The sequence below is a fragment of the Silurus meridionalis genome, chromosome 22 (genome assembly GCF_014805685.1).
Source record: "Silurus meridionalis isolate SWU-2019-XX chromosome 22, ASM1480568v1, whole genome shotgun sequence".
Classification (NCBI taxonomy): Eukaryota; Metazoa; Chordata; class Actinopteri; order Siluriformes; family Siluridae; genus Silurus; species Silurus meridionalis.
In genome coordinates, this window is record NC_060905.1 from 8,172,239 (window position 1) to 8,197,468 (window position 25,230).

Here is a 25,230-nt window from a genome sequence, read left to right on the forward strand (position 1 = left end):
GTGATGTAAAATTTAAAATTTTAAACTGTAGGCCTTGCTGAGTTATAAAGATTTCTACTATACGGTTTTGTTAGCTGGAATGACAAACCTTACCACAAAATGATCTTTATCCATGTTTACATGGAAATGGTTTAAACAAGGAAAAGATCAAACACTTTGGACAATCTTTGCTACCTTCCTACTCTCCGATTACTAATGTAATGTTTGAAATGTATCTTGCTTGTAATTGTTTTTGTATATTTTCAATAGAGAAATCACACTATTTATCATTCTGAGACAGACAAGACAGCCTGCAGAAGTGGGTCCTGACCTGCTGTAGCTGGGGATGGTGCCTTTATCCAGGTCCTTGTCAGTATACGGGTCTACACGTGCACACAGCCACTCGCACTTGCCATGGTACCGTGTATCCAAAACGTGGAGCACCTCGTCACAATGTACGCTCAGTGAGCAGCTGTCTGACTGGCCCGAGATGTTCAGGTTGGCTCGGATATAGAAAGAGTCGCCTGACACTGCTCGGCCCTCCTCTATGTCCTTCTGCAGACGCCGATAACCTGGAGAGCGGAGCAGATGTAGTCACACCCACATACAGCAAACATATAAAAAATAAATACTTCTGCTCTGTTGCTCCATGTGCCTTTAAGGCTGTGATCATACAAATAATAACACAGAGCAAAAATGCCAGTGACCCCTAATTCCTGTGGGAGGTAAATGAACTACTGTGAGGATTTCAATAGTGAGCACTAGTTTTACATTCACATCAGCTAATGGATGGATGGATCCTCCATATATACATACGCTATATGGAAAAAAGTATTGACCTGACTTTCCCAGCTATGGTATATGTGGTTCTTCTACAAACTGTTACAATTAAGTTGGATGCACACAATTTGCTGTGAATGTAATAGAATGACATTTTTCCTTTATTTGAACTAGGAGACCCAAACCTGTTCCAGCATGACAATGCCCCTGTGCACAAATCTATCTCCATGAAGATACGGTTTAAATAGATTGGAGCAGAAGATGTTAAGAACTTAGCCCCAAGACTTCTCACCCTACATCACTACCTATACTTTTTACTCATGCCTTTGTGCACACAAATCTCCACAAAAAAACAGAAAACAAGCATCTATTCTCACCCTCAAAGTTACTTCTGTAATGAAGCTGGACAGGGCCAGTGCACCTCTGGAGTGTCCAGTGAGCCTCTTCCTGAGTGCATGTATCCAAAGATACGCTCTGGCTTTCTCCCCGGATACAGCCGTTTAACTAGGAGAAAATAAAACACAAAACGCTCATGAAGTCTTTTAATTTAAAACTGGAAAACAATGTAAAGTAAGGTAAAAGCCTGCTTAAGTAATTTGAATAAAAGCTAAGACAGAGCTGAGTCACCCATAAGAGGTGATGTCCCATTCTTAAGCCAGCCATTTCAGCATTGGAACCAGGAATAACAGAGGAAACGAATATGCCACTGTCGTTGCCTCCCACCAGAGTAATGTCTTCCAGGAGAGAGTCTCCTATGAGAGAAAGCTCCTGCACTGGGGGCAAAGTGGTAGGACGAGCACACGATGTTAGAGATGGACGAAATGGTCTGGAGTGAGGAAAGAATAAACACACATTAAAACACACACATTCAAGAAATTACAAATGGGTACATAATTATAATCTATGACCAAATTGCTAGCAGAGGAAAATTGGCATTGACTCGATAAAAGTACCTCTCTAGTGAAAATTTTCTGAAGATGTTGTTGACCTGCTCCAGATCGTAAGAGTCCATACCCTCTGACTGATGGGAGGATGACGAAGAGTGGATGGAGGGTGGGCCGTATGTATCTCCATCATCTATGGCAAAGTAAAAGAGGGGCAAAGGAGATGTTACTGAGGAAAAATGATTTTTAATTATATAAAATTAGTCATGTTTTTACCTATGTCTACACCGTCTCCATCAGAGTCAACTGTGTCAAGGCTGAAACAAAACAAAGAGGTTCAATTGCATTTCTTTGCGTCATGCTTAAAATCTGTGCTCAGGAAAGTACAATACTGTACTCTTGAATACCATCGTGGCAGAAATTCGTGGTCTCCTTCTTTAGTCCTCCTGAGGATGGAGGCCTTCTCTGGAGGCTCAGCTGTTGTGGACATGATGCTGTGGTTTCTGCTACGAGCCTGCAGGCAACAAGAACCAAAAAGAAATATATTAGACAAATAAAAACACTAATTAAAAAGTAAAGAAACACTGAAACCGAATTCAATAAGAACGTCCATTCACTTACTTGTGTGCCAAAAAGTGGGTTTACCATCATGGGGTGAGCATCTGGGCTTACGGCATCCGAGATCTCCCCATTGGTGTGATGCATAGCTGTATATAGGCAGAAAAAGTCAGTGTGGTCTGTGCCACTCACTCTGACATGCACAGGCTGTCATATACCAAAAAATATATTTACCTTGGAAGTCCAACAATTTGGGTGGTGAGATTGGCGATTTTGCTCTTGTCTGAGGAGGGTAGGGGAACTGTGTCAAAAGCACAACATTCTGGTCCAGAAATATGTACTTTAAAAAGCAAAAATCAATAAAAGTTTAATTTCAGCCAGGCTTACCCCTTTGAGATTTGGTCGCCGTTTAATCTTTGTTTGGACATCAGTGATTGGTGGGGAAAAGAAGTCCTCTGATGTCTCCTCACCAGAGTCCTCAGATGGCCCTTCCATCTTGTTGTCTACAGGTTCACTGAGCAGAAGCTTGGTCATTGGTATATCTCGAGGTAAACTCTATAAAGGAAATGGTAGAACACAAAGTCGCATCATACTCTCACTTATACAGTGATTTTGGGTGGAAGAATGTAGACTATTGCTCCCTTTTACACACCAGAACATAGAACAATAGGCAAAATAACATTTTTGTTAAAGATAATATACAACTGGGTCCATTAACTAGTGCCTGTCTGCATAACAAATGGCTTTCTGTTGTCATAAAAATCAGTAAACCCTCCACACCTGGGTAAGATCCAGGCATTGGTCTTTGGAGAGGCGCCTTATTCTTGACTCTAATGTGACAATCCTAGCTTCTTTACGCATTATCTCGATGTGGAGCTCATCGCTCCTCTCCTCCAGCTCCCGGATCTGCTTACGGTACTTGTCTTTGTCAATCAGACACTGAGACACCTGGTTCTGGGCTTCGTCTCGAGCTCGAAAAGCCTATCAGACATACAACAGTTATTGTTTTTGTTTCTATAATACACACCATTAATAGCATTGTGTAATAACATTCAGAATTTGGCATTATCCAAAAGGTATCATTGTGTCCAACCTGGTCCCGCTCACGTTCCACTTCCTCCAGCTGGAACATGATGGTGTTTATACGGTTCTTATACATCTCGCAATCTTTGACCAGAGTAGAACACTTCAGCTCAAGGTCCTCCTTCTCCTCAAGGTACTACGGATGAAAGCAAACATTTCTAATCTCAGTGACCCGAGGCAAAAAAAAAGACATGCACAAATGAGATTAATAGAATACAGAGCGCAGCAAAGCTCTAAGGCACCTCCAGACTAGAAACTCTGGGTCTCAAGTGGCATCGCGCTAAAAAACTTACACTTTCATCTTTCTTTGTCAGGCTTAAAAAAAAAAAAAAAAGAATTGAGACAGAATGTGAGAAGAGCTCAGCGCTATTTTAGTCTGAGACAAGTTCCTGTCGTTGGCAGAATTTTAACACTTTTTTTTTTTGCATGGCAGGTCGAAACCACTGCTAATTAAAAATGCAGCACATTGAAAGACTGACTTCACAGAGCAGTCAGCGTTATCAGGTCGTGTTCTATTGCGACAAAAGGAACTGGTTTCGGCCTGATTGAAAATGTTTAGCCAATTATCTAATGCGGTGCTGGGATCATATCGTGCTCAGGACACGCTCAGGAAAAGTTTTGAAAAGCATAAAACAACATATAAGATAATAAATACATAATGGTCGAATGCATCATTATGCAAACCGCAGCAAAGCAAATATTTTCTAATAACTGCATGTGAGTGTGTTTTATTACTCTGCCAAGTTACAGCAAATAATTAAGGAATGACATGTCTTTTTCTTTATCGGTTTACAGTAACGTTTGAAACAATGCAAGCTCCTCTTATCACTTTTCAGCAGTTTAAACATTCTTTGACAAGTCAAGTCAAGTTTATTTCTATAGCGCTTTTCACAACAGACTTTGTCTCAAAGCAGCTTTACAGAACTTTAAGAGATAAGGTGAATGGTGTGCATTTATCCATGATAAAGCTGCCATGGCGACTGTGTCAAGGAAAAACTCCATTAGATGTTATGAGGAAGAAACCTTGAGAGGAACCAGACTCAAAAGAGGAACCCATTCTCATTTGGGTGACATCAAGAGTGTGATTAAAGTCACTCCTTAAAGCTTCAACATTTCAACAATAAAAAGATTTTGTCACTGTGTATAAACTATGAACTGGTATACTACTGGTAATAAGCACATTATTATTGTTATAGAAACCTGTGATTTGCCTTGCAGTAGTTCTGGACTCAGAGCTGCTGATGTATATTAAATAAAATAACTCACAACCTTCTGACCAGTCAAAATCAAGGATTCAACAGTGCTGATGTAAAAAGCACAATAATAACCAGCACAGATCGCACTGCGTTCAAACTGAATTATCTTGACACCGAGCTGACCTAAGCTGGACAGGAATAAACAAAAAATGATGTGAAAGCAAGCAGATCGAGTAGCTGGACTCACCTTATCCCTGAGTTCTTCAGCTTGGCGCAATTCTTCATGCAGGTTATAAAGTCTATTCACCAGCTCCTGACGATCCTCCAGAGCTTCCTGGCGGTCATGTTCCAGAATGTCCCTGAGAGCCTTGTCTGAGTCTGTTAGTGGCCCAGGCTGCACCATGAAAATAATAATAAAAAAAGAAACTTTAGTGAGAGAATTTATATAACCAGACATAGTCCCTTCACATTTCAGAACCACTGTTGCTTCATTTGACCTGTATGAGTGACTGAAGCTCCTGAAGTTTGATCTTCAGGACTTCGTTTTCGCGCTCCAGCTCATAGATCTGCTCTTTGCGTGGACGGTTTTCTATATCGTTCTTTAGTTTCAGAGACTGTTTCCTCTCCATTTTGCATTCCTCCTCCAACTTGTTCAGTTTGTGCTTCAGTTGGTCAATCTGAAAGGCGATGCCAAGAAAACAGAAAAGAAGAACACTTTTGTGCTTAAAGCGTTTTGGCACACAATATTACATACATAATTATTATTATACAGTATGTGTAAGAATAGAGATTAAGAGTGGATTAAGATTTTATTTCAAAAAAATCTTTTGTCCCTGCCCTCTGACCTCTAGCTGCAGGTCTCGACTCCTCATGACGGCCATGTTCTTCTCTTCGCTGAGCTGAGCGTAGCGCATGGCCAGCTGGTAATTGTCATCTTTCACTTTAATGAGCTCGTCGTTGCAGTTGTTCCGCTCCTCCTTTATCTTGTTGTAGCGTTCCTGGAAGGTGCGCAGCTCCTGATTGGCCAGCCGAAGCTTCTTCTGTTCGTCCTCCAGCGTGCGGCACTTGGCCATGATGTCTACACGCTGCACATCTCTGGCCTTCGCCTGTTGTTGCAGCTTCATGACTTCATTCATTAGGAACTGGGTCAGGCCCTCCGGGCCCTCCTCTACTATAAATGCAAAGAAGAGCATGAGCAGTTACACACTTTTTACATGCTCTGCAAGACACCGACACACCTCAAGAACATTTTGGAGGAAAATCGGGAAATAATTATTCAAATATTAAAATGAATGAGAGTTTAAAATGTGTGGACTACCGAATAGAGTTGCGCTAATGGGCTTCTTTGATCATTTATCATTTAACAACACCGTGAGCGGTTTGCAGAGTTGGAGATTTACCGATGATAGAAGAGCACCTCCGAGTGGGTTCTTTGCCTGTGACCATCTTGTACAGGTCAGGGTAGTATAACTCCAGACTTTCCAGGAATACCCGATAGCCTCGTTCACCTTTAGAGTGAAGAATGTCCAGCAGTCGACCTAAAAAAAAATTCACAGTTCTCCTTACTGAGTGTGATTGTGTAGCTTTTTAAAAACTACAGCGTTTGAAGGGATAAAATGCTAAAGCAGGGTAAGTGAGGGTAAATTCAGACCTGGAGATATAGCATTATTCATCCTATTTATATCACAGCTAGGTTCACAAGGACCTTTTTTTAAGAACGATGCTTTGATTGACAGCACAGATCAACACATGCATGCATGAAAAAGATCCTGTCCTGTTCATGCTACATGAACGAGTGATATATGATCACATGAATAAATGCATATTGTGTCTAGTTCTGTAATCATTCAACTGAAAGGAAGGCTCTGTTGATGGACACGAGCTTTCGTGCTGCATGCTAAATGATTTTAGCAATTTTACATCTGTCATTAATTCATCTGAACTGTGGAAAAATAATCAAAACAACCATTAAAGAAAACAAACATAAGATGAGGTACAAGGTGACTTTCTAATCAGCTGTGAATTAAAATCAGTTAATCAATGCCATGTGATAAGGTTATCTGATGTGCAGAGGCTTATGGGAGACAATCAACCTAGGCATAATCCTGAAACAATAAAAGTCCTGAGCACTAGCACTTAGCAAACTCAGTCTCACAGAAAATCTGTTTGCATCCAGCGTTCTTTTGCAGCGACATCTTTTTTTTTTTTTATATATACGAATGTTCTGGCGCAAGGAAATGTCACAAATCTGTGTGACTGCTTCTACAGCAACATAATGTAACCAGGCTAACATATATCACTGTTTCATGACACTTTAGTGCTCGAAAAACAACTCTACACGGCAATCACACTCAGGCATGTGGTTATGTGGTATGGCAACATGAGTCTTTTTTAAAAAACAGGCAGTATTTAGGCTGTTTCTGAAAATAACAACATTTCCATACCACATTACAACGTGACTTATAAGCCTGTCTGTGTTTGTTTTCGCCTGAAGTGGCTAACGTTACAAATAGGTACAGTTTTTAAAATGCATATCAATTGTATTCAACTCGCTGAGAAACGTGTCACACAGAGCATTCGAGTGAAAGTTTCATTTGTTTCAATGCACCCAATCCGTTTCCCAGAACGTCCGTATACAGAGAGGATGCTGCAAAGAAAAGTTGCATGCAATACTTTTTTATTTTTGTTGCACTTAAGTCCCGACCTCACGTTTGATTTTGTCTTTCTCGGTTCCTGCTTCATCTATTCTGCATTTGGATGATTGGTGGAAGATTAGTCCTACAGCACTGTCAGCTTCTTTAATACTACCAGATATTTGAATTGTATTCTGCCTCGCTTGTCAGCCACTTTGGATAAAAGCATCTGCCAAATGATTAAATGCAAATGTACCCCACCCCTCCCCCCGGCCTCTAAGAAGTGCATTTTCTGCAAACTGTGTTTGTATTTTCTGTAAATAGTAGTATCAGTACATGTAGTACTTTGACTCTAAAACAGCACTAAAAACTGATGATGGAACAGAACATTAGTCACTAGAGAGATGTTTACATGGAGTAAGATCTAAACAAGGTCTGATGTTATTTTTCCAGCAAAGACTTGGAAAATATTATACAAAATTTGTTACACAGATAGATGTATATACATCGATCAGGCATAACAATAAGACTGCCTGCCTAATATTATGTTGGCCCCCCTTTTGCTACCAAAACATGGGTCCTGACCCATCGATCATAAACAGCATTGATTTCGTCTGTTAGATCGGACCACACGAACCTATTCGTGTAAAATTCTAATAAAATTGTATTAATTTATTCCCAACAGTTTATTCGTAGCGTTTCTCTTGGCTGCACTGCTTCCAGTACGTGTATGTGATGCCATTTCAATCTAATCTGCCCAGGGCCTTCAAAGTCAATACTGCTGACGTTTTGACAATAGTCTCCTTAAGAATTAGCTCTGTTTCTTTAACCAATTAGATGTCATATTCTCCTCACAGGGCCTGCTAACTGGCACAGAATAGCGTCAGCATTTTTTCTTCCTCTAAATGGTTAGTCAGAGAGAAACTGTTATAGCTTCGACTGCCAAAACACATTTGTAGCTTTTTGCACACATTAATACATTAGAGTTAGACTTTTTTATGCCTACGAAGGAAGAGGAATTGATTTGGTCTCGGACATACTTAAAAATCAATTTTCCAGAAAAGCTAGGCATCGTTAGTAGAGGTCGGCCAACCCTGAAGCTAGCTAGCTTGTCTCAGCCTGGGTAAGGGTTTGTTCACCACTTCCAGACCAGTGAATACGAGCGGTACCACTGGATTACAGCCTCTGAGGAGCGGTGCACAATATAAGTCTGCATCTCTGGTAAGTAGGTTGTATTTTATTTACATTTTAATGTTTTTTTCATGTTATTAGACAAATATTGATTCTGAATTGCTCCAGATGATGTAGGTGGCACAGTTGCGGTGGTAATGTAGACGTTTGGAGTTGTCTTAACTGGGTTTCTTGCTTTAGTAAAATTATATTTACCCTCTATATGCAAAATGCCTCCCTCTGTAATGTATTGATGGTTTCTCTAATCACGACATGATAGTGGTGGTATTAAGAGGTGGATTAAATCAGGTAAGTCCTTACTGAAGGCCCAGGTACCAAATATATATATATATATATATATATATATATATATATATATATATATATATATATATATATATATATATATATATATAAACACTGTGGTCGAGGAAGGAGTGAACTGAAAAATATAGCAGCTGCAGTAGCAGCTCATGGGATTAAAAGCCTCCATTCATCATCATATTACACAACTGGAACAGCACAGTGAGAGATGTAGTGACTGAGTAACTGATTGATGGTGCGATTTGCATGTAAATGTTTTCTGCACAGCATTTGCATTCTCATATTCCATAGTGTTTAGTCTTGCTGTCATAGCAGACTGGAATAGGACTGAATGAGAGTCAGTGAGAAGGAGCAGGCACCAAAAAAAATTGCTCCTGCATATATACAGCACAAAATACGCAGGGATGTGACACTATAGACACACACCTGTGCCTAGACTGGATCACAAGGCTGTATAACATGCAAATGCACACATGCTTATTCTCTCTCTCTCTCTCTCTCTCTCTCTCTCTCTCTCTCTCTCTCTTTCTCTCTCTCTCTCTCTCTCTCTCTCTCTCACACACACACACACACACACACACACACACGGTACCTGCACGATTGGGCTTTGTCTGCAACAGTACAGAGGTTAGCACCTCATCCTCGTCCTGTTCATCAATGACCTTGCACTGCCTCAGATATGAGGTCAGCTTGTTAGGGTTAATGTAACGGCACAGGATGTACCGGTTCTTCTCGACATCCTCCCACAGTGCCTCCTCTTCTTCCAGGATGTTTTCAGATCCTCCGTTCTCCATCTCTCCCTATTCAGATCTGAGGTAAAATAAAACAATAAATAAATAAAAACCCACTATTACAGGCTGCTATTGAAATATAATATGTTTGAATAATCTGTTTATTAAAAGATACTGTTTGAAAAGATGCTGGGGTGGACAGTAAGAAATCATTTTACTTTGTTACCGTAGTTAAGTTAAATTTTTTGAATAACTACTGTACTGTATTTTCATTTTGGAAAACGTTGATTTTACTACCTTTTATATGTGTAATATCTTTCTATTGACTCTTATAGTGTCTGTAACAATAACAAAAATCTATCCCTCAGAAAGTCTAATGTACAGAAAAATTTAACACTGAATTGCAGCAACTATTTCAATATTGTACTGCTAGATTAGCACTGTGGCTTCTGATACTTAAATATAGTCAAAACAAATACTCTGAATACTTTTTACTCCAGCCGCAATGTAAAGGTGGTACTCTTTATTGTACTGGAGTCATATTTAAGCAGGGGATGCGCATTTTAAATCAAATACAGGTATTGAATTCATTCTATAGAAAAGTAGAAATAAGGTGTCAACATCTCTTCACTACTTCAACAGAAAATGCACAAATAGTCTTGGGCCTTAGGGTTGAATTCAGAAATGGCCAAATGTTACGCCAATATTTACACGTGAAAGTTAAGAGTATTCGGACATAGGCTAGGAAGTAGTTTGAGTCGATTTCTGGAGCTGCAAATTCAGATTATGCAAATTACCCAAAGTTGTTCATGCCTTCAGGCATGCCAGAGTAGAAGCATCGAAAACATTTTTCATCATCATACTTAAACATAAGAACTTGCTTTTAAGCCTAAAATTTCATATAATAAGAACAGAATTAATCTGCTTTTGTTCATTTTCTCTCCTTTCAAAATTGCAAATGAGAATTTTCTAAAATATTGAATAAACTTTGAATCTTCTAAATAAAAGAGCCCAGCATTTAAATAAACATTTAATACAAATTCATTATACTGACAATATAATGCAGCATGAATAGTTTATATCCAGATCACATGAATCTAGTTTACGTGGTAACTAACAAACAATGTGGCTTTTGCCTTTATTCTACAGTATACAAAATAGCACTTGATGCAGTGCATCCTATAATGAATGCCATTTCTAATATTAGGCACAACTATTTTAAGTTGCTGAACTGCTGAAAGAATTCCCTGTTAATAAAAAATGCAGATAATTGGTAAGGATTAGGATACTGTTGGTCCTATGCAAAAAAATTCAGTCTGATATACTCTGGTAAATCAAGCTGTCAGACATTGCTATTCACTTGAGCCAATATTGTGCAAGAACACCTGGCTTGGGTCCAAGGTCAGAATTGGTAGTAAATGAGACACACCTTGGTCTTTGGGCAAACACAGACTCTATGCAACCCTCTTATGACACTGTAGTTACACTGAAGTTTGAATATTAAATTGATATTAAATCCTCAATGTGTGCACATAACTCAACTCTGAACATTTTCGAGACTGCATCAGATACGTATATCTGTATATCTGAGACTCTATCAAGCACAGTTTTGTAATTCGGTGCTGCTCTATATTGTTGTTTTATATAAACTGATATTCTCTGGTTACTCCTCCTGTATTGTCTTCTCACTATGATTCACAAATAGAATTCTGCAAAACTAACACTCAAATCTCTCACAGTCTATTGTGTGGTAACCATAGCCTACTGCAAGATCCTTTCAGCATAACTAACATTACCACTAGCCTTCTCTTCCATTCAATATGTGCATTTATTTACATTTAGTCTACTCACTGTGGCAGCTTGCAAAGATGTCAGGGATATTAGTGGGATATCATGTTTCTAAGCTGTCCCAAGGAATATATAGACAAAGAATAGATAGATAGATAGATAGATAGATAGATAGATAGATAGATAGATAGATAGATAGATAGATAGATAGATAGATAGATAGATAGATAGATAAATAGATAGATAGATAGATAGATAGATAGATAGAGAGAGAGAGAGAGAGAGAGAGAGAGAGAGAGAGAGACATGAGAGAGCTTTAAAAAAGTCACCAAAATGTGTTTGCTGGCAAAATTTGCAGTTCATGCTGCCCTTTAATCTCTCTTTCAGGTCTACATAAACTCTGGAAGCTTTGAAAAGCTTTTTTTTTGTCTATCTAAAATAACATTTTTGACATGATCAAAACTTAGCATCTGATAGCAAACTTGACCAATGTAGACTATTTTGGACCTCTACGCAGGGTGGGGTTATATTGCAAGTTTTTTCCAAATTTAACAACAAATTCTTGATTAGAATTACACTTATTTTGTTTCTTACATAATGCAATTATGTATATTAATACTGCTTTTTATATACAAGTTCCTTCCCTGTTTATGGAACGCTATTAAATTACTACGGCTATGCACAGAAACAGAAATAAACTGCTACATTCCCTTCACTGGCTTCCTATAGCTGCCTGCATTGGATGTGAAAACACTAATGCTCACCAAATAAGCCACAAAACTGCCCCTTCGTCCTCAAAGCACTTATCTCACTCTGCACTGCACCACGCTCCCTCCGATCATCCTCAACCACTGCTCGACATACAAAAATCTTTCAGGTACAAGGAAGACATGTTTCAAGACTCTTCTCTCTTCTGGAACCTAAGTGGCAGAGTCACTAGCAGTCTTCAAATGATGCACAAACACCTCAATCTTCCAGCAGTACTTACATTAATGCTTCTATTGAAAAAAAAAACCTAACTTTTCTAACTATACTCAATCACAGCCAACAGAGTTTTTAGACTGATGGTATACTTAGTTCACTGTGACCCAGTGAACCCGTCTCTGAATGCATTTATTGATAGAGGCTTCAAAGGTGCTTTTATAATTCGCTCAGCATACAGGTATCTACCAAATGGCATAAATGTAAATGTATTTATTGTACTGTATATACAAGAAAAAGTTTTAGAAATACATTATATGGACAAAAGATTGACCATAAGATTCGTTTGTGCTTTTTGAGCATTCCATTCCATGTTCAATCCCCATTTGCAATACAATCAATTCTTCCGGGAAGATGTATTACTTGATTTTAGAGTGTGCTTATGCAGTAAGGTAATGATGTAGGGTGAGGTGGCTGGGGTGCAGTCAGGGCTCCGATTTATCCGGTCAGTAGGGTTGAGATCCAAGATCTATATCTATTGTCTACTCTAACTCATGTATCTTTGTGGAGCTAGCTTTGTGCACAGATACATTGTCATACTTGGACAGGTTTGGGTCTCCTATTTCAAGTAAGAATTGTAATGCTTTTTAAACCGAAGACCTCCAATACAATTGGGTGCCTTTAACTTTTTAACACTTTGGGGAAGAACCACATATGGTTGGAAATGTCAGGTGAAGTATTTTTGTTCATACAGAATAAATCATATGCAGATGTAGACACAATCAACAAAAACAATCTGGATTTTTGAACAAGTACCAGTTCCTGAAGTGGTCTCATATCCCTCAGATACTGTACAAGGGGACCTCCAGTATCGTTCGTTTTGACATTACGAAGGTTTAGAGCTTACGCAATATCCAGGTACAACATTGCACGACTGCACTTCAGCCAAAGATTGCAACATACCATGTGCTACAGTAGGGTAATAGTAATTCAATAATAATAAAACAAATCATTAATGAATATGTCTCCAAATTCGTAAACAACCAGAAACATGTTATTATAAGTATTAAGCATGTTATTATTACTTATTTTAGTAGTTGCCATTAAAGAAACCTGAATGTGAGGGACACGCTCTTGCATCCTATCTTTATGCGGGTGAAGCCGGTTCCTATTACACACTGTAAAGAAAACACATCCGGTACATGTCTCTACAACGGAGCATTTGTCTTCCAAAACCGGTCTGTAGGATGTGAGCATTCAGTGAGTAAATTATGCTGAAATTTGGGAAATTGGTGAAATTTGCCCTAAACAATGGAGAATTCTCTGTGAGAATTCAAACTGCCCATCAGCCTATAAAGAGAGATGAATGCTTTGCCCTCCAGGTTCATCTGTGAGTTGCATCAGCTAGGCATTTACTACAGTGGGTTTGTGTCTAATTTGAATTCTTACCAAAAGAAGAGTGTCCATGCTGTCACATGGTACACTCCTGAATTGCACAATGCTGAATTGCTTATTTAAAAAAAAAATTAAAAAATGATGTTAACTATTTTTTCAGACTTTTATAACAAAACAGATGTCTACTTTGGAAAGTATAGCCATGACATGCAGCTATGACATGACATTATTTGAAGTTAATGGTAGAAAATGTATTTCATATACTATATATATTTCAAATACAGTATATTCAAGCTGCATTATAATTCCAAGCTCAAACGAAACACGCAACTGTTGCATCAGATGGTCCAGACAGTTCATCTTAGTTAAGGGCCATAAAAATGCAAACGAGGTGTCAAGGGAAAGTGTGGGCCTCTGCCCATGCCGGACTCCACAAAACGCACCGAAACTCTGAGTGACACGACACAAGGTGTTGTTCTTGTATACCTGGATGAAGGAGACAGCCTTATAAATAAGTATATGCTCAGGGAAAAAAAGTTACATTTTTATGAGCTGCTACATCCCCGTAGAAAAATATTCCCTAATGAATGTTAAGGTAAATGTCAGAGCAGCTTGCGGATAGTGGCATGAAAAACACTGCTCCATATTTTCTCTGTGACAGAGGTGCTGAATATTTATATTAAAACCTTTCGATATGGAAAATTGGGTTATTTTTACAGTGTGGAAGCAGGGAGTAAATGTAATCAGCGTAGAAATTGGCTTCATTATTGATTAGGGTGTGTGTTGGGGTGTCTATATAACCTGTGTGAGAACTATATACATCATGCAGGATATGAGTGCATTAGAACCGTAAGAGTTATTAGTCATTGCATTGGTGATGAGAGTGACATTTAATACTGCAGTCAGGGCAGAGCTTTAGGGCCTGATGGCATTCTTTATCAGAGAGAATCCATTTACGCATGACCTGCTCAGAGGGGGTCTGCTGATAACCTGAACGGGGTCAGTCATCCACTGAGAACATGAGGAGATTCGAAATGATGCCTCCGACAAGACAATCCAGTGCCCCACGAACAAGCGAATTGGAAACATTGCCACATTACTCATGGTAGTATGAGCGCGATTTGCCCTAAGCTCCATCATTACGCATGTATTTCCTGCATCTGAAGCAGTCCATGTGTGAACCTGGTCACCTGTTGCTCCATAATTACTGCATTGTCTCTCTTTCACTTCTGAACACCTTTGTGATTCTGATAGCATCCATATAGCCACACACTCATCTTTTTTTTTTTTTTTTTTTTTGCATTTTTCGGTGCCATAAATCTGATAAAGCCCACAGATTAGATGCGTGCTGAGGAGAGATCTGGCCTTAGGACAGATTGCACTTGAATGAAACTACGATGATGCCCATCATCAAATTCATTTCCTGAGTCATTTAAAAGAAAAGGTGTGACACTGACATTCATGGTGAAAATTTTAACCAAATCAAAATTGATTATTCCCATTAGTTGCAGAAATGAATAGTAATACTAAAGAAACTAGTTAATTTTCAGCAGTTTAAGCAGAAAAGAAATCATGCTTCTAAATCTCTCTGGCTGACCTGACCTGACCTGACCTGACCCTGACCTGACCCTGACCTGACCTGGCCTGACCTGGCACTGAGCTTTTTTCGGTCTTCGGTCCCTAGTATGGCTAAAACACATCTAGACATTAAAATATTTTTTATTTGTGTATATGTTGATGTGCTACTGTGTTAATGTGCCATCATTTGATCTTTATATTTAATATTAAGTATATTACTTAGTAAATACTGCAACACTAATATTGGTGAAAAAAATAGTATTAAAAGTAAAAAGTAAACAAATTGCATGATATCTTTTATATATATATATATATATATATATATATATATATATATATATATATATATATATATATATATATATATATCATCTATCTATCAAGTATATACAGTATAGTATATACAGAAATAAAATAAAACGTACACACACTCCAGATGTTTTAAAACTGCTGGTATTTGTGTTTTAATTTTTATTAATTATTTATATATATATATATATATATATATATATATATATATATATATATATATATATATATTTATTTATTTATTTATTTATTTTTATCTGGGGAAGTCTAGAGGAAGTCTGGAGGCACAGGGTGTTTGAACAAACAAGTAATAATCATTATTATCATTCATTTTAAAAACCTATAAATCTCATCATAATATGATATTTGTAAAATAAGATAAAAAACAAGGGCAAGGGGTGAGTAATGTATCTCTGTGTAAACAGATGATTTTATGATGTCTCTAATCACCGAGTAGTCACATTAACCAACATGCAGTCATAATGTAATATAGATTACATTCACTGCATTTACTGCATCTGCATGTGGGTAAACTTTAGTTCTTTAGGACATGAGTCTCTATTTGTTGTGCTGGTTTTACAGTAAAATGTACTTCTTATTAGTGATAATATGTAATATATTTATAATTTTTTCAATAGTGAAACTAACATTTTGCAGTATATATTGGGGTCCAAATGTCTGAGAACACACTGGAATTCTGTTGTTTTTATTATTTATAAATGAAAATGTACACAATAGATTGATATAGAATTTTTTGTAGAAATAATTACAAGATGTTTTGGTCATGTTTCACACAAATCTTGAGTCTAATCCCAGTGCGCACTGTCAAAGAAATGTTCGCATTTATATAGACACTGTATTAAATTGGACTTTACAATCAGGTCCTGGGTGAAATCACTTTAAAGATTTTTTTGGATTACATTTCTAAATCTTGCAAAACAAACAACCTCAAATATGTTTTTCTCTTTTGCACCATTTATCAATATAAATACAGTCACAGTAATTACAGGCAAAGATTCAATCTGCAGCGGCTCATGCTAGAACTATGGATTCTATAGCATTTTTATGTCCAGTTTCAAGAATTTCTCTTAAAAAGAGAAAATCCTGACAATTCCACATATCGAAGGAGTGAATAAAGACAATTTCTAAAGTATGCTAAAATGAGTAGAACACATCTTTGAAAATTAAAGTTTAAAAGTAAAACACACACACACACACACACACACACACACACACACACCTGTATTACCCAAACAGGGTAAAGAACATCTAACAGATGTAAAATATTCAATTACATTTTTTCATTCATTTCATTTTACTTAATCAACTTAATTTGTACCAATTTAATTGATTACTCAATTTAATCAATATAATAAGTGTATTATATTAATTATATTTTATTTGTATAAAATATAAATTATTTAACAAAGCAGGCATTTTATTTTAAAATTTGTTTTTTAAATATAAACAGTTCATATGTTGACGTTCCCAAATCTTAATAATAAACGACGAGCAATTATATGTTTTGCATTTTTTCCCAGTAACCATACTGAAATTGAACTGAACTGTGACTTAAAAACGTAGGTACGTATCGAACCGTGAATTGTGTGTGCTGTTACACCCCTAATACATACATTACAAAATGTACACATTTTATAGAAAGATTATACATATGAAAATTATATTTTTCATGTCATTTTATATTAATAACAGTGACACAAAAAATGGATTATAAAAATAAAACCGTATACAAAATGATCTGATGAAAATATCATTTTAATATTTATAATATATTCAAATAAATAAAGTGTTAATTGTAAACTGTTCTATTATTTACACAGTAGAAATCCTTGTTAATTTCATACAAACAGCCTTTGTTAGATTACCAGTGATGTGTATAAAAGGGATAAATCCTCGCTTTTCTGAACTTTTCCAAACAAATGTTTTAAATGTGATCCATAGCTCGAATGTTGTCATTTTCAGAATTAACTGTTGACATTTTGAAACAATTTACCTGTTTATTCCTTCAGAAAGTGCATTCATCAAAAATAGTTCAAAGAAATTTGACCTAAATTGTCTTTTTTTCTTTTTGAGGTTATGCTTCCCTGAAGAGATACTGTATATTATTTCTACATGTATACACACACACACACACATTTTGTATATCTCTCTTTAGAGAGAGAGAAAGAGAGAGAGAGAGAGAGAGAGAGAGAGAGAGAGAGAGAGAGAAAGAGAGAGTCTTTTGATTGCGAAACAACATGAAATATGCTCGAGATCATATTGTGGATCCACCATTAAAAAAAGGTGATTTGTGGTCCACCTTCAGAGACACAATATAAGTGGGCCCAAGGAATCACTGATATCAAATCAGTCTAAACAACATTAGTGAAATGTCTGCATGTCCGGCATTGATAACAGCTGTACACAGTTAAACATTCAATGTGTCTCATGTACTGCCTCTGCTGGCAGAAAAATGAAACCAGGTGTGAGCCCATTAGCAGCCCCTCCTACTGATTAATAACCTAACACTTTCAGGTTCTCATGAGGGTGCAGCCATGTGACCAACAGGAAGCCGAAAGCGACATCAGTGAATAAATGAGCAGCGCAAACCAGGCGATTTAGTAAGAATAAACAGCTTCGTAGAGAGGCTTGCACTCCTTTTGTTTTCTAGCTCAGGTGATAACTGACTGGAAACAATCCACAGGGATTTCCCCCTTACACACCATTCTCTCAACATAACATTGTCAGAATTTCTGCGCATAGTCTTTATGACTCAGCCGACTTGTCAACGGAGCCCGAGCTGCGTTTATACGCTCGTACGTGTACACACTCGAGCGCTTGTGCTTTTGCCCACAGCTTACAATACAACCCTAACCAAGTTTCCTCTCAGCTTATTTTTGAAGGAGGTGACTAACATCTTCACTTCCTCATTTCGAGAACAGATGTTCAATCTCGCCCCTTCGTCTGAGATCAAGCTCTGAAAGGTGGAGACAAGGTCGCACAAGCTTTATGTTTACTTGGAGGACTACGACGGGGTGCGGCGTTGTTCTAAAATAAATAAATAAAAACTAAATATAAATTTTTTAGTGCATCATCAAAAATAAACATTAGACACTTAGATGTTGAAAAAAAAAAACGGATCGGCCCGAAGAGTTGAAAACGATCCGATTTTATAGACGTACCACCCCAGAGTTGTTAACAAACATCGATCTGTCGTGCACTTGATTGAACCCGAGTTCTATTATTTTTGCAAAGCGAGTCACACAGTTTGGTCCTGTTTCACTATAGTTTCCTTTTAGTCTTCTTCCCCCGGGACTGGGACTGAAACTGTTTCACACTTGTGGTGGAGAGCACTGTCGAGCGGAAGTGCTCACCACGTGTTCTAGCCACTTTGTCTGATTTTAGAACAACCACGAGCCAACAGAGCGTCTCCAGCCAATAGGCTGCAGCCGTGCTCCTCCAGCCTACAAGTACATAGGAACTGCAGTGAGCTGTTTTGTGTGAAACTGAAACACAATGTAAAGCAGTGCAGCGGCCTCCCCCGACCAAGACCTTAATACTGCTAGAATTTCACTTTTGCAGACTTGGAGATGCTGAGAGGCTTTACTCAGGGCTGCTTTGGGAAAGTGCAGATCAGAGATAAGGAGCTTTAAAAGGCACCAAACCCCATATAGATTACACTGAAACAAAAAAGCATGCTGTGTTCCTGTATTCTGTTTTCCAGAATATGCAATAGATTGAATCGGGCAAAATTCGAGGAACCACCGTTTGAAATTTCAATTCTGCTGGATAGTATTTGAATTGTATATGTGATAGCTTTTTGAAAGGCAACCTGACAAACATACGCAGTGAAAGCTGCATGCGGTAAAGCGAATAATTAGTCTGTGTGCGAGTGCTTTCAATCTGTTTGTTTGGATGGAGCTGTGAAAAGACACAATGGACCACTTTCATGTACACATAACGCAAAGAGGATACGTTCCTGATAACTGACTAATTGAGTTTTATGGTCACTTCAAGCAAAACAACATTCCAAATCAATTGTCTCTAATTAATTTCCCTAGCATTTAAGGAATCTACTTATTTGTAATTTGCCTTCGTTTTGAACTAGGCTTTTTGCACCCATTAGCAATCTATAAGCCATTCCTTTTCCATTTATTACCTCCGGAAAATATTTTTTCACAAAACTCCACAGCTTCTGTAATGGATCCGTTTTGCTTCCTTGCATGTATATTTATCTGTTCCGAAGGCATGACCTTCATGAGGCGAAAGCACCCACATTCAAATTTATTCCTGCTCGTGATTTCAAACGTGGACCGGATGAGCACGAAAGTTTCTTGACAATCCAAGCGTAATATTTAGTTGAAGGAGCTCATTCACTGTATGTATTAAAAATGCTAGAACCAGAACAATAGACCTGCTTAACAGAAGCTTAAATCATGTCTGGACCTCGAAATGCCTTTTCATTATACACCAGTTCTGCTATGAAATCTGATTGGCCTGGAAGGGGAGGTGTCGATTTGTTTCCGTCCTCGTTGTAATACAGCTACGTAGAATGACAAAGCTTTTATATAGATGCTTTGTAAACAGATCCTTTTTTCTTCATAAGGAGTCTCCAGTGTCAGTACCTTGTAAAAGCCGAATTGTTTATTCTACCCTTGAAAGTTATTGTGACAGATTCTTATTAGTTTGCCAGAGAGAGTGAATAAAGAAATCGGGAACAAGTTTAAAGGACAAATGTTTAACACGGCCATGATAGAACTGTTACAAACATTTCCCAGTGATATATTTAACTACAAATGGAGAAAACTGCTTATCATAAAAAATATACTTTTGGCTAATTTGTTGTGATTATAAACAGCATAAGACTGTGCTGTTATTGGAAAATAATTCACTTCTGATGGCAAGTGCTTTATGCAATGCTGCATCACACCTGACTATTTTCCTAACACATTAAAAACTTTCCTTGCAAATAGCAAAACCTGTATTACACATTTCTGTGTAACTGATTAGAGAAAGCCTACACTATCGCTATACATGTCTATAGCAGGGGAACGTGTTAACACTTTTGGATTAACTTGTATTTTGGATTTGAAAACAAAAATCAAACATGACAAGGCTGCTTTGATTAAAGCAATCCTATTAATGACAGACCGATGACAGGAACACATAAACTATTGGCAGTTGATTCACAATGAAATGCATTGTTCTTTTTTGCGGTGCCGAGCGAGCAGGTAAACTCGAGAGGTGATGCAATCCAACACTGAATGCCCCCAACATAAACAGATGCAGCTTTGTTAAGAGCGTAAGCTGACACGTGAAGGTATGCGTGTTTGCTTTGCAACCAAAATTGTTCAACTCTAGCCTAAACCAAGACGAGTATCCTCCATAACAAAAATAAACCTGCAATGTACTGCAGCAGAAACAAAATCAGTGTTTTGAACTTTAATATGAACTGAAGATCCATTACAGAACAAGCACTTTTCCTGGAATTTATAAATACTGCTATTCATGTCCCAATGTAATTTTCACATATTTTAATAGGCTGCGCTCAGTGATGAGGCTTGTTAAAAGGTGCCAATTATTTTAACACCACGAGACCCCTTGGGATTTTATACGGGAAAGAAATCACAGTGGGAAACAGAAAATGAACCCTGAAAAGAAAGAAAAAAGCGTTCAAGAAAGAAAGAAAGTTAACAAATGTCCTGGCAACCCGTACATGGAGCTGATATTTTAAAGTACATCCAAAACTGGGTGCATAATGTCCCCTGCTAGAACGGCGTCTCTCCCTTCGAAGGAAAAGGTGAGGAAGGTAATGGGGCCAGCAGGATGAGGTCAAATTATAAAGGACAGGTTTCAAATTGAATTTTTTTTTTGCTCGTCTGGAGCATGTCCTTGATTATAAAAAAAGGGCTGTGTGACATGCTGCTCAATTTGTTAAGCAAAGTTGAGGTTTAAAAGCAAACCGAATCAGGCAACTGTTCGGTATTCACAGAGGATCCTTGTCTGTCACACCACCGGCTATTCAAATGACATTTCCATTAACCCTTTGTGCTGCCACATGCTGTGAACTTGGACCACCCTAAATGTGCATGAACTTGTGTGCTTGAGGTTCAGGAACCTAAATGCCGTTATTAGTATTGCTGAAAGTACGTGCGTAGCCGGCATGTCGCCCTAAATAGTGTCAATGATCAGCAACAGGAAGGACAAATCTTAAAACGTAACAGATAACAGACAAAGTATGAGCATTCACAGAGCTAGCAGACAATGCAAATGGATTCATCAACTTATAGTAAATGAAAAATGACCCAGATCATAAACGGCGTATTAACGAACCCAAATGCCGGCACGTGCTTATATTTCAATAGCAAATGAGATTATTGCTCAAATGCTAACAACATTGTAAAACTATGTTATGCACTTATAAACAAAAATTTTGCTTTATTAAAAACTGCTACGAGAATTCTGATGCCATTGAAAAAAAGAGATTAATCTTTAGGCTCTTTGACTTTCCCTGCCTAAATTCCAGCCATTCCTTCCTTTAGGCACAGAAAATTATTTTAATTCCAGAAGAGGTATGCATAACCGGTGCTAGACGCATAAAGCATTAAACATTTAGAGATGATTTGTTGGTCGAACCGTGCTTAACATGGTTGTGGAAAGAACTATTGTAGAAATGTTTTTTTTTGTCTTGACTCCTGAAACCTTTTTAAGAAGTAAAAACAAGAACTGAAGATGCACCTTATTTGAATGTAAAATATTTCCTATTAAAGGGTGTAGAAAATCTACAAGCACAGCAATGCAGGGTGAAATACTGCACGCCACAGTAAATCAGCGCTGGTGTAATTAAACATTAAAAGTCCTTGTTTTCCTCAACTTCATAGATAAGGTTCAAGGATCGTATGTACAATAGTTGACACAAGTTTCATTAAAAACATTTCAATAAATTGAAACCAATGTCATATGTATAAACTTGTCATACAGGCTTGTAATGGTTGTACGCAGAGAGCTGACATATAGTAAGTTATAAGAAGTATACATATTTGAAATTCTGGTTTCTAACAAATCTAGGCTAAAGAGTCGATTACAATGCAATGTGGCATGAAGTAGGTCACATGATAATTGCAGCATCCACCAGATTAACATAACAACCGTGAGAAACTAGCTACTAATCAAAGCACGTCTAAGAGTTTCAATGTGATAATACGTGACGCTCGATGAAGTGTTTGAGCAGTTGAGCAGTGTCATAATTTATTTAATTTACATCAGTAATATCCCATATAGAGTTTCAGTATCAGAAATGGGAGAGAATGCGTGGCATCGTGCCATCACTATGAGTACCAACCAAAAATAGTATGTTTTGAATATCCAAGTGCATTTTAAATACTTGATGAAAGGAAAAAAACAAGAGGTAATCAGTAAAAAAAAAAATGTGAAGGTAAAGGATATGGGTGGGTGGGTGGGGGTGGGGTAACACTATTTTTTCTTCTTACAACCACATCCTACAATTCATCTGTGGCATTTCGTTTGATTTCGTAAAATTTCTTTAATAGATCAGGTTGTAGTTTCAACAGCCAAATCCCATCCACCATCAAGCTCTCACCATCATATCACGATAGCTGATAATCATTGTAAATGATGGCTTTCCAATGGTAGCTGCATTTTATTTTTCACCACAGAACAGTGTAAATTCTTTGAGAATATTTGCTATCTACACTCTTCAGCATACATGTCTCGTCTAACGGAGACCAGCAATTAGCTAGTGTCTGGTAATTGGCTGAGGAAGGAAGAGCATGCCATTCTTACCACACAAACACCATGGGCAATTTACATCCCTTTAAATCTTATTGTCTCAATTCAAAATTTCCCAAAGATAGGGCAAACCATTTCCTGTTTTACTCTTCTTAATAAAAAAAATTGATACTTCCACTGCCAATGAAAGAGGTGATTTAGTGGTCATCCTCTTACATATTCTTATACAGGGGTCCTTTAGTTGCTAAACATGTAGTTTATCCAGAGGCCTTTCGTTTGAAACGGAAGGCGTTAGCTGTATGGTTTTACAGGGAACTTTGAGGAAGCTTTCCAGCAACACAATCCAATCTTTCAGGTTGTAGGTTAAAAAAAAAAAATGTTATGATTGTATTGTGAATTAGTCATAACATGCGCAATTATCCATAATTCAGAACAGGAAGTATTTCATGATGAGGCATAAATAAATAAAGGATTTCGAAATGTGGCTGAGAATTGTGAGAAAATGCTAAATAAAAGGTTGAATCACAATAGTTAATCTGATTTTTATATTTTATATATTTTATATATATATATATATATATATAGAGAGAGAGAGAGAGAGAGAGAGAGAGAGAGAGAGAGAGAAGCCTTTATAAAAAATGTTTATAATACAAACTATTTATTCAGAAATAGGCAAAATTAAATGACTGATATACAAGATGACCTTTAAACAGTTACTTGCTCCTGTAACAATATATTGCAGTTGAACAACACTGAGAAGCTAAGGAGAAGTTCTACTTTGAGTTTTAGAGAGAGAGGGGGAGAATCGTCCCATCACATCTTTTTACAAAGCAAAATCACTCTGCATTGCTGCAATGATGAAAAGTGCGTCTGTGAAGTATCTTCAGTATCTTCACGTTCCTTTCGGTGTTTCTTAGTCAAATTGTAGCAAAAATTAAAAATTTAAATTAAGAAGAAAGAAATAAACAAAGAATGAAAGAAAGAAAGAAAGAAAGAAAAACAGATTGAATAATTTGAATTTAAGTCCATAATTTGATCCACCCCGAAAGGTGCATTTCCCCTCTCCAACCTAAACTTTCATGAAACCTTCAAGAGGCTTCAAGTTTTCCTGGGCGCTGATCGAGCAGGTTCCAGCGCGCGAGCACGCGTCTGCGTAAAAACACTCCGACTTCCGACTTCCACCGAGGCAACAAGAACAATAAAACGCATATTTACCTGCAAAATAGCGCGACTTGAGCGAGTTTAGTGGGACACAGACATTCCGACAGGTTGAAGCACGGTGTAAAATCTCAGCAAGGAGAAGCAGGTCGGGTTTAAGTTCCTGCACCTGACTGAGAGGAACAGAGACTAGATCACCAAAAAGTGCGTGCGCGCGTGTGCGTGCGTGTGTGTGTGTGTGTGTGTGTGTGTTCATAGGCGGAGTTACACAAGTTACAAGTTAGATTTAATTAGTGAAATACTCCAGTGTGTGCGGGAGATTAAATAATTCACAAGACTCCCTCAAAAATGATCTTTAAAATATATATCTAAAAAAATAAAAAATTAAAATAAAGGACTTAAAACAGATGAACTCTTATGCATCTACTGCACCAAAGCAAGAATGGCAACTAGAATAAAATATAAGTTTTTACATGCACATGGTCGGAAGCGAACTGTCGCGTGCTTCATGTGCGGTAACTACTGGCTGATGTCTGAAGCGCGAGACAGAAGAAGCACTGAGTGCTACAGATGTTACTTTAGTATTAAAGAAAGGAACAATACAACACAACTAAACTATTGCCTGCTTTTTTTTTTTTAATAAGATATCGTTTCAGATGTTTTGAAAAGTTCCTTGTTCATGTCCATGTTCATCACTTACACTAAAGTCATTGTTTTTTTATTCAAATTTAAAAGGCAAACACGTAAAACTTAAAAAAAAAAATGGAGTAGCAGGAAGAAGCATTCAATGCATTGAAAATATAAATACTACATTTTATGTGCAGGCTTTTGTATGTGGGAGCGGGACAGAATAGAATAGAATAGAATAGAATAGAATAGAATAGGATAGAATAGAATAGCCTTTTTTTGGTCACAAATACATTACAGCACAGTGAAATTCTTTCTTTGCATATCCCAGCTTGCTCAGAAGCTGGGGTCAGACATGATACGGCAC

At 37.5% G+C, this 25,230-nt stretch overlaps 1 protein-coding gene across 2 annotated transcripts in view; it reads right to left on the reverse strand.

Moving 5' to 3' along the window:
• card11 (caspase recruitment domain family, member 11) overlaps positions 1-24,453 on the reverse strand; it is a 35,278-nt gene extending 10,825 nt beyond the window's left edge. Inside the window, exons 1-17 of one of the 2 annotated variants that reach the window (XM_046834962.1) lie at positions 24,294-24,453; positions 9,200-9,417; positions 5,881-6,018; positions 5,326-5,651; positions 4,978-5,157; positions 4,728-4,874; positions 3,295-3,420; positions 2,982-3,182; positions 2,589-2,756; positions 2,436-2,484; positions 2,265-2,350; positions 2,051-2,157; positions 1,920-1,960; positions 1,713-1,836; positions 1,387-1,585; positions 1,137-1,263; positions 311-551 (exon numbers count right to left, since the gene is read on the reverse strand). In XM_046834962.1, coding sequence (XP_046690918.1) covers positions 311-551; positions 1,137-1,263; positions 1,387-1,585; positions 1,713-1,836; positions 1,920-1,960; positions 2,051-2,157; positions 2,265-2,350; positions 2,436-2,484; positions 2,589-2,756; positions 2,982-3,182; positions 3,295-3,420; positions 4,728-4,874; positions 4,978-5,157; positions 5,326-5,651; positions 5,881-6,018; positions 9,200-9,401 — 2,462 coding nt within the window. In that variant the 5' untranslated portion in view covers positions 9,402-9,417; positions 24,294-24,453. Of the gene's footprint in view, positions 1-310; positions 552-1,136; positions 1,264-1,386; positions 1,586-1,712; positions 1,837-1,919; positions 1,961-2,050; positions 2,158-2,264; positions 2,351-2,435; positions 2,503-2,588; positions 2,757-2,981; positions 3,183-3,294; positions 3,421-4,727; positions 4,875-4,977; positions 5,158-5,325; positions 5,652-5,880; positions 6,019-9,199; positions 9,418-24,293 lie in introns of both variants that reach the window. The other variant, XM_046834961.1, reaches the window with a different exon arrangement.
• Positions 24,454-25,230: the final 777 nt, after the last annotated feature.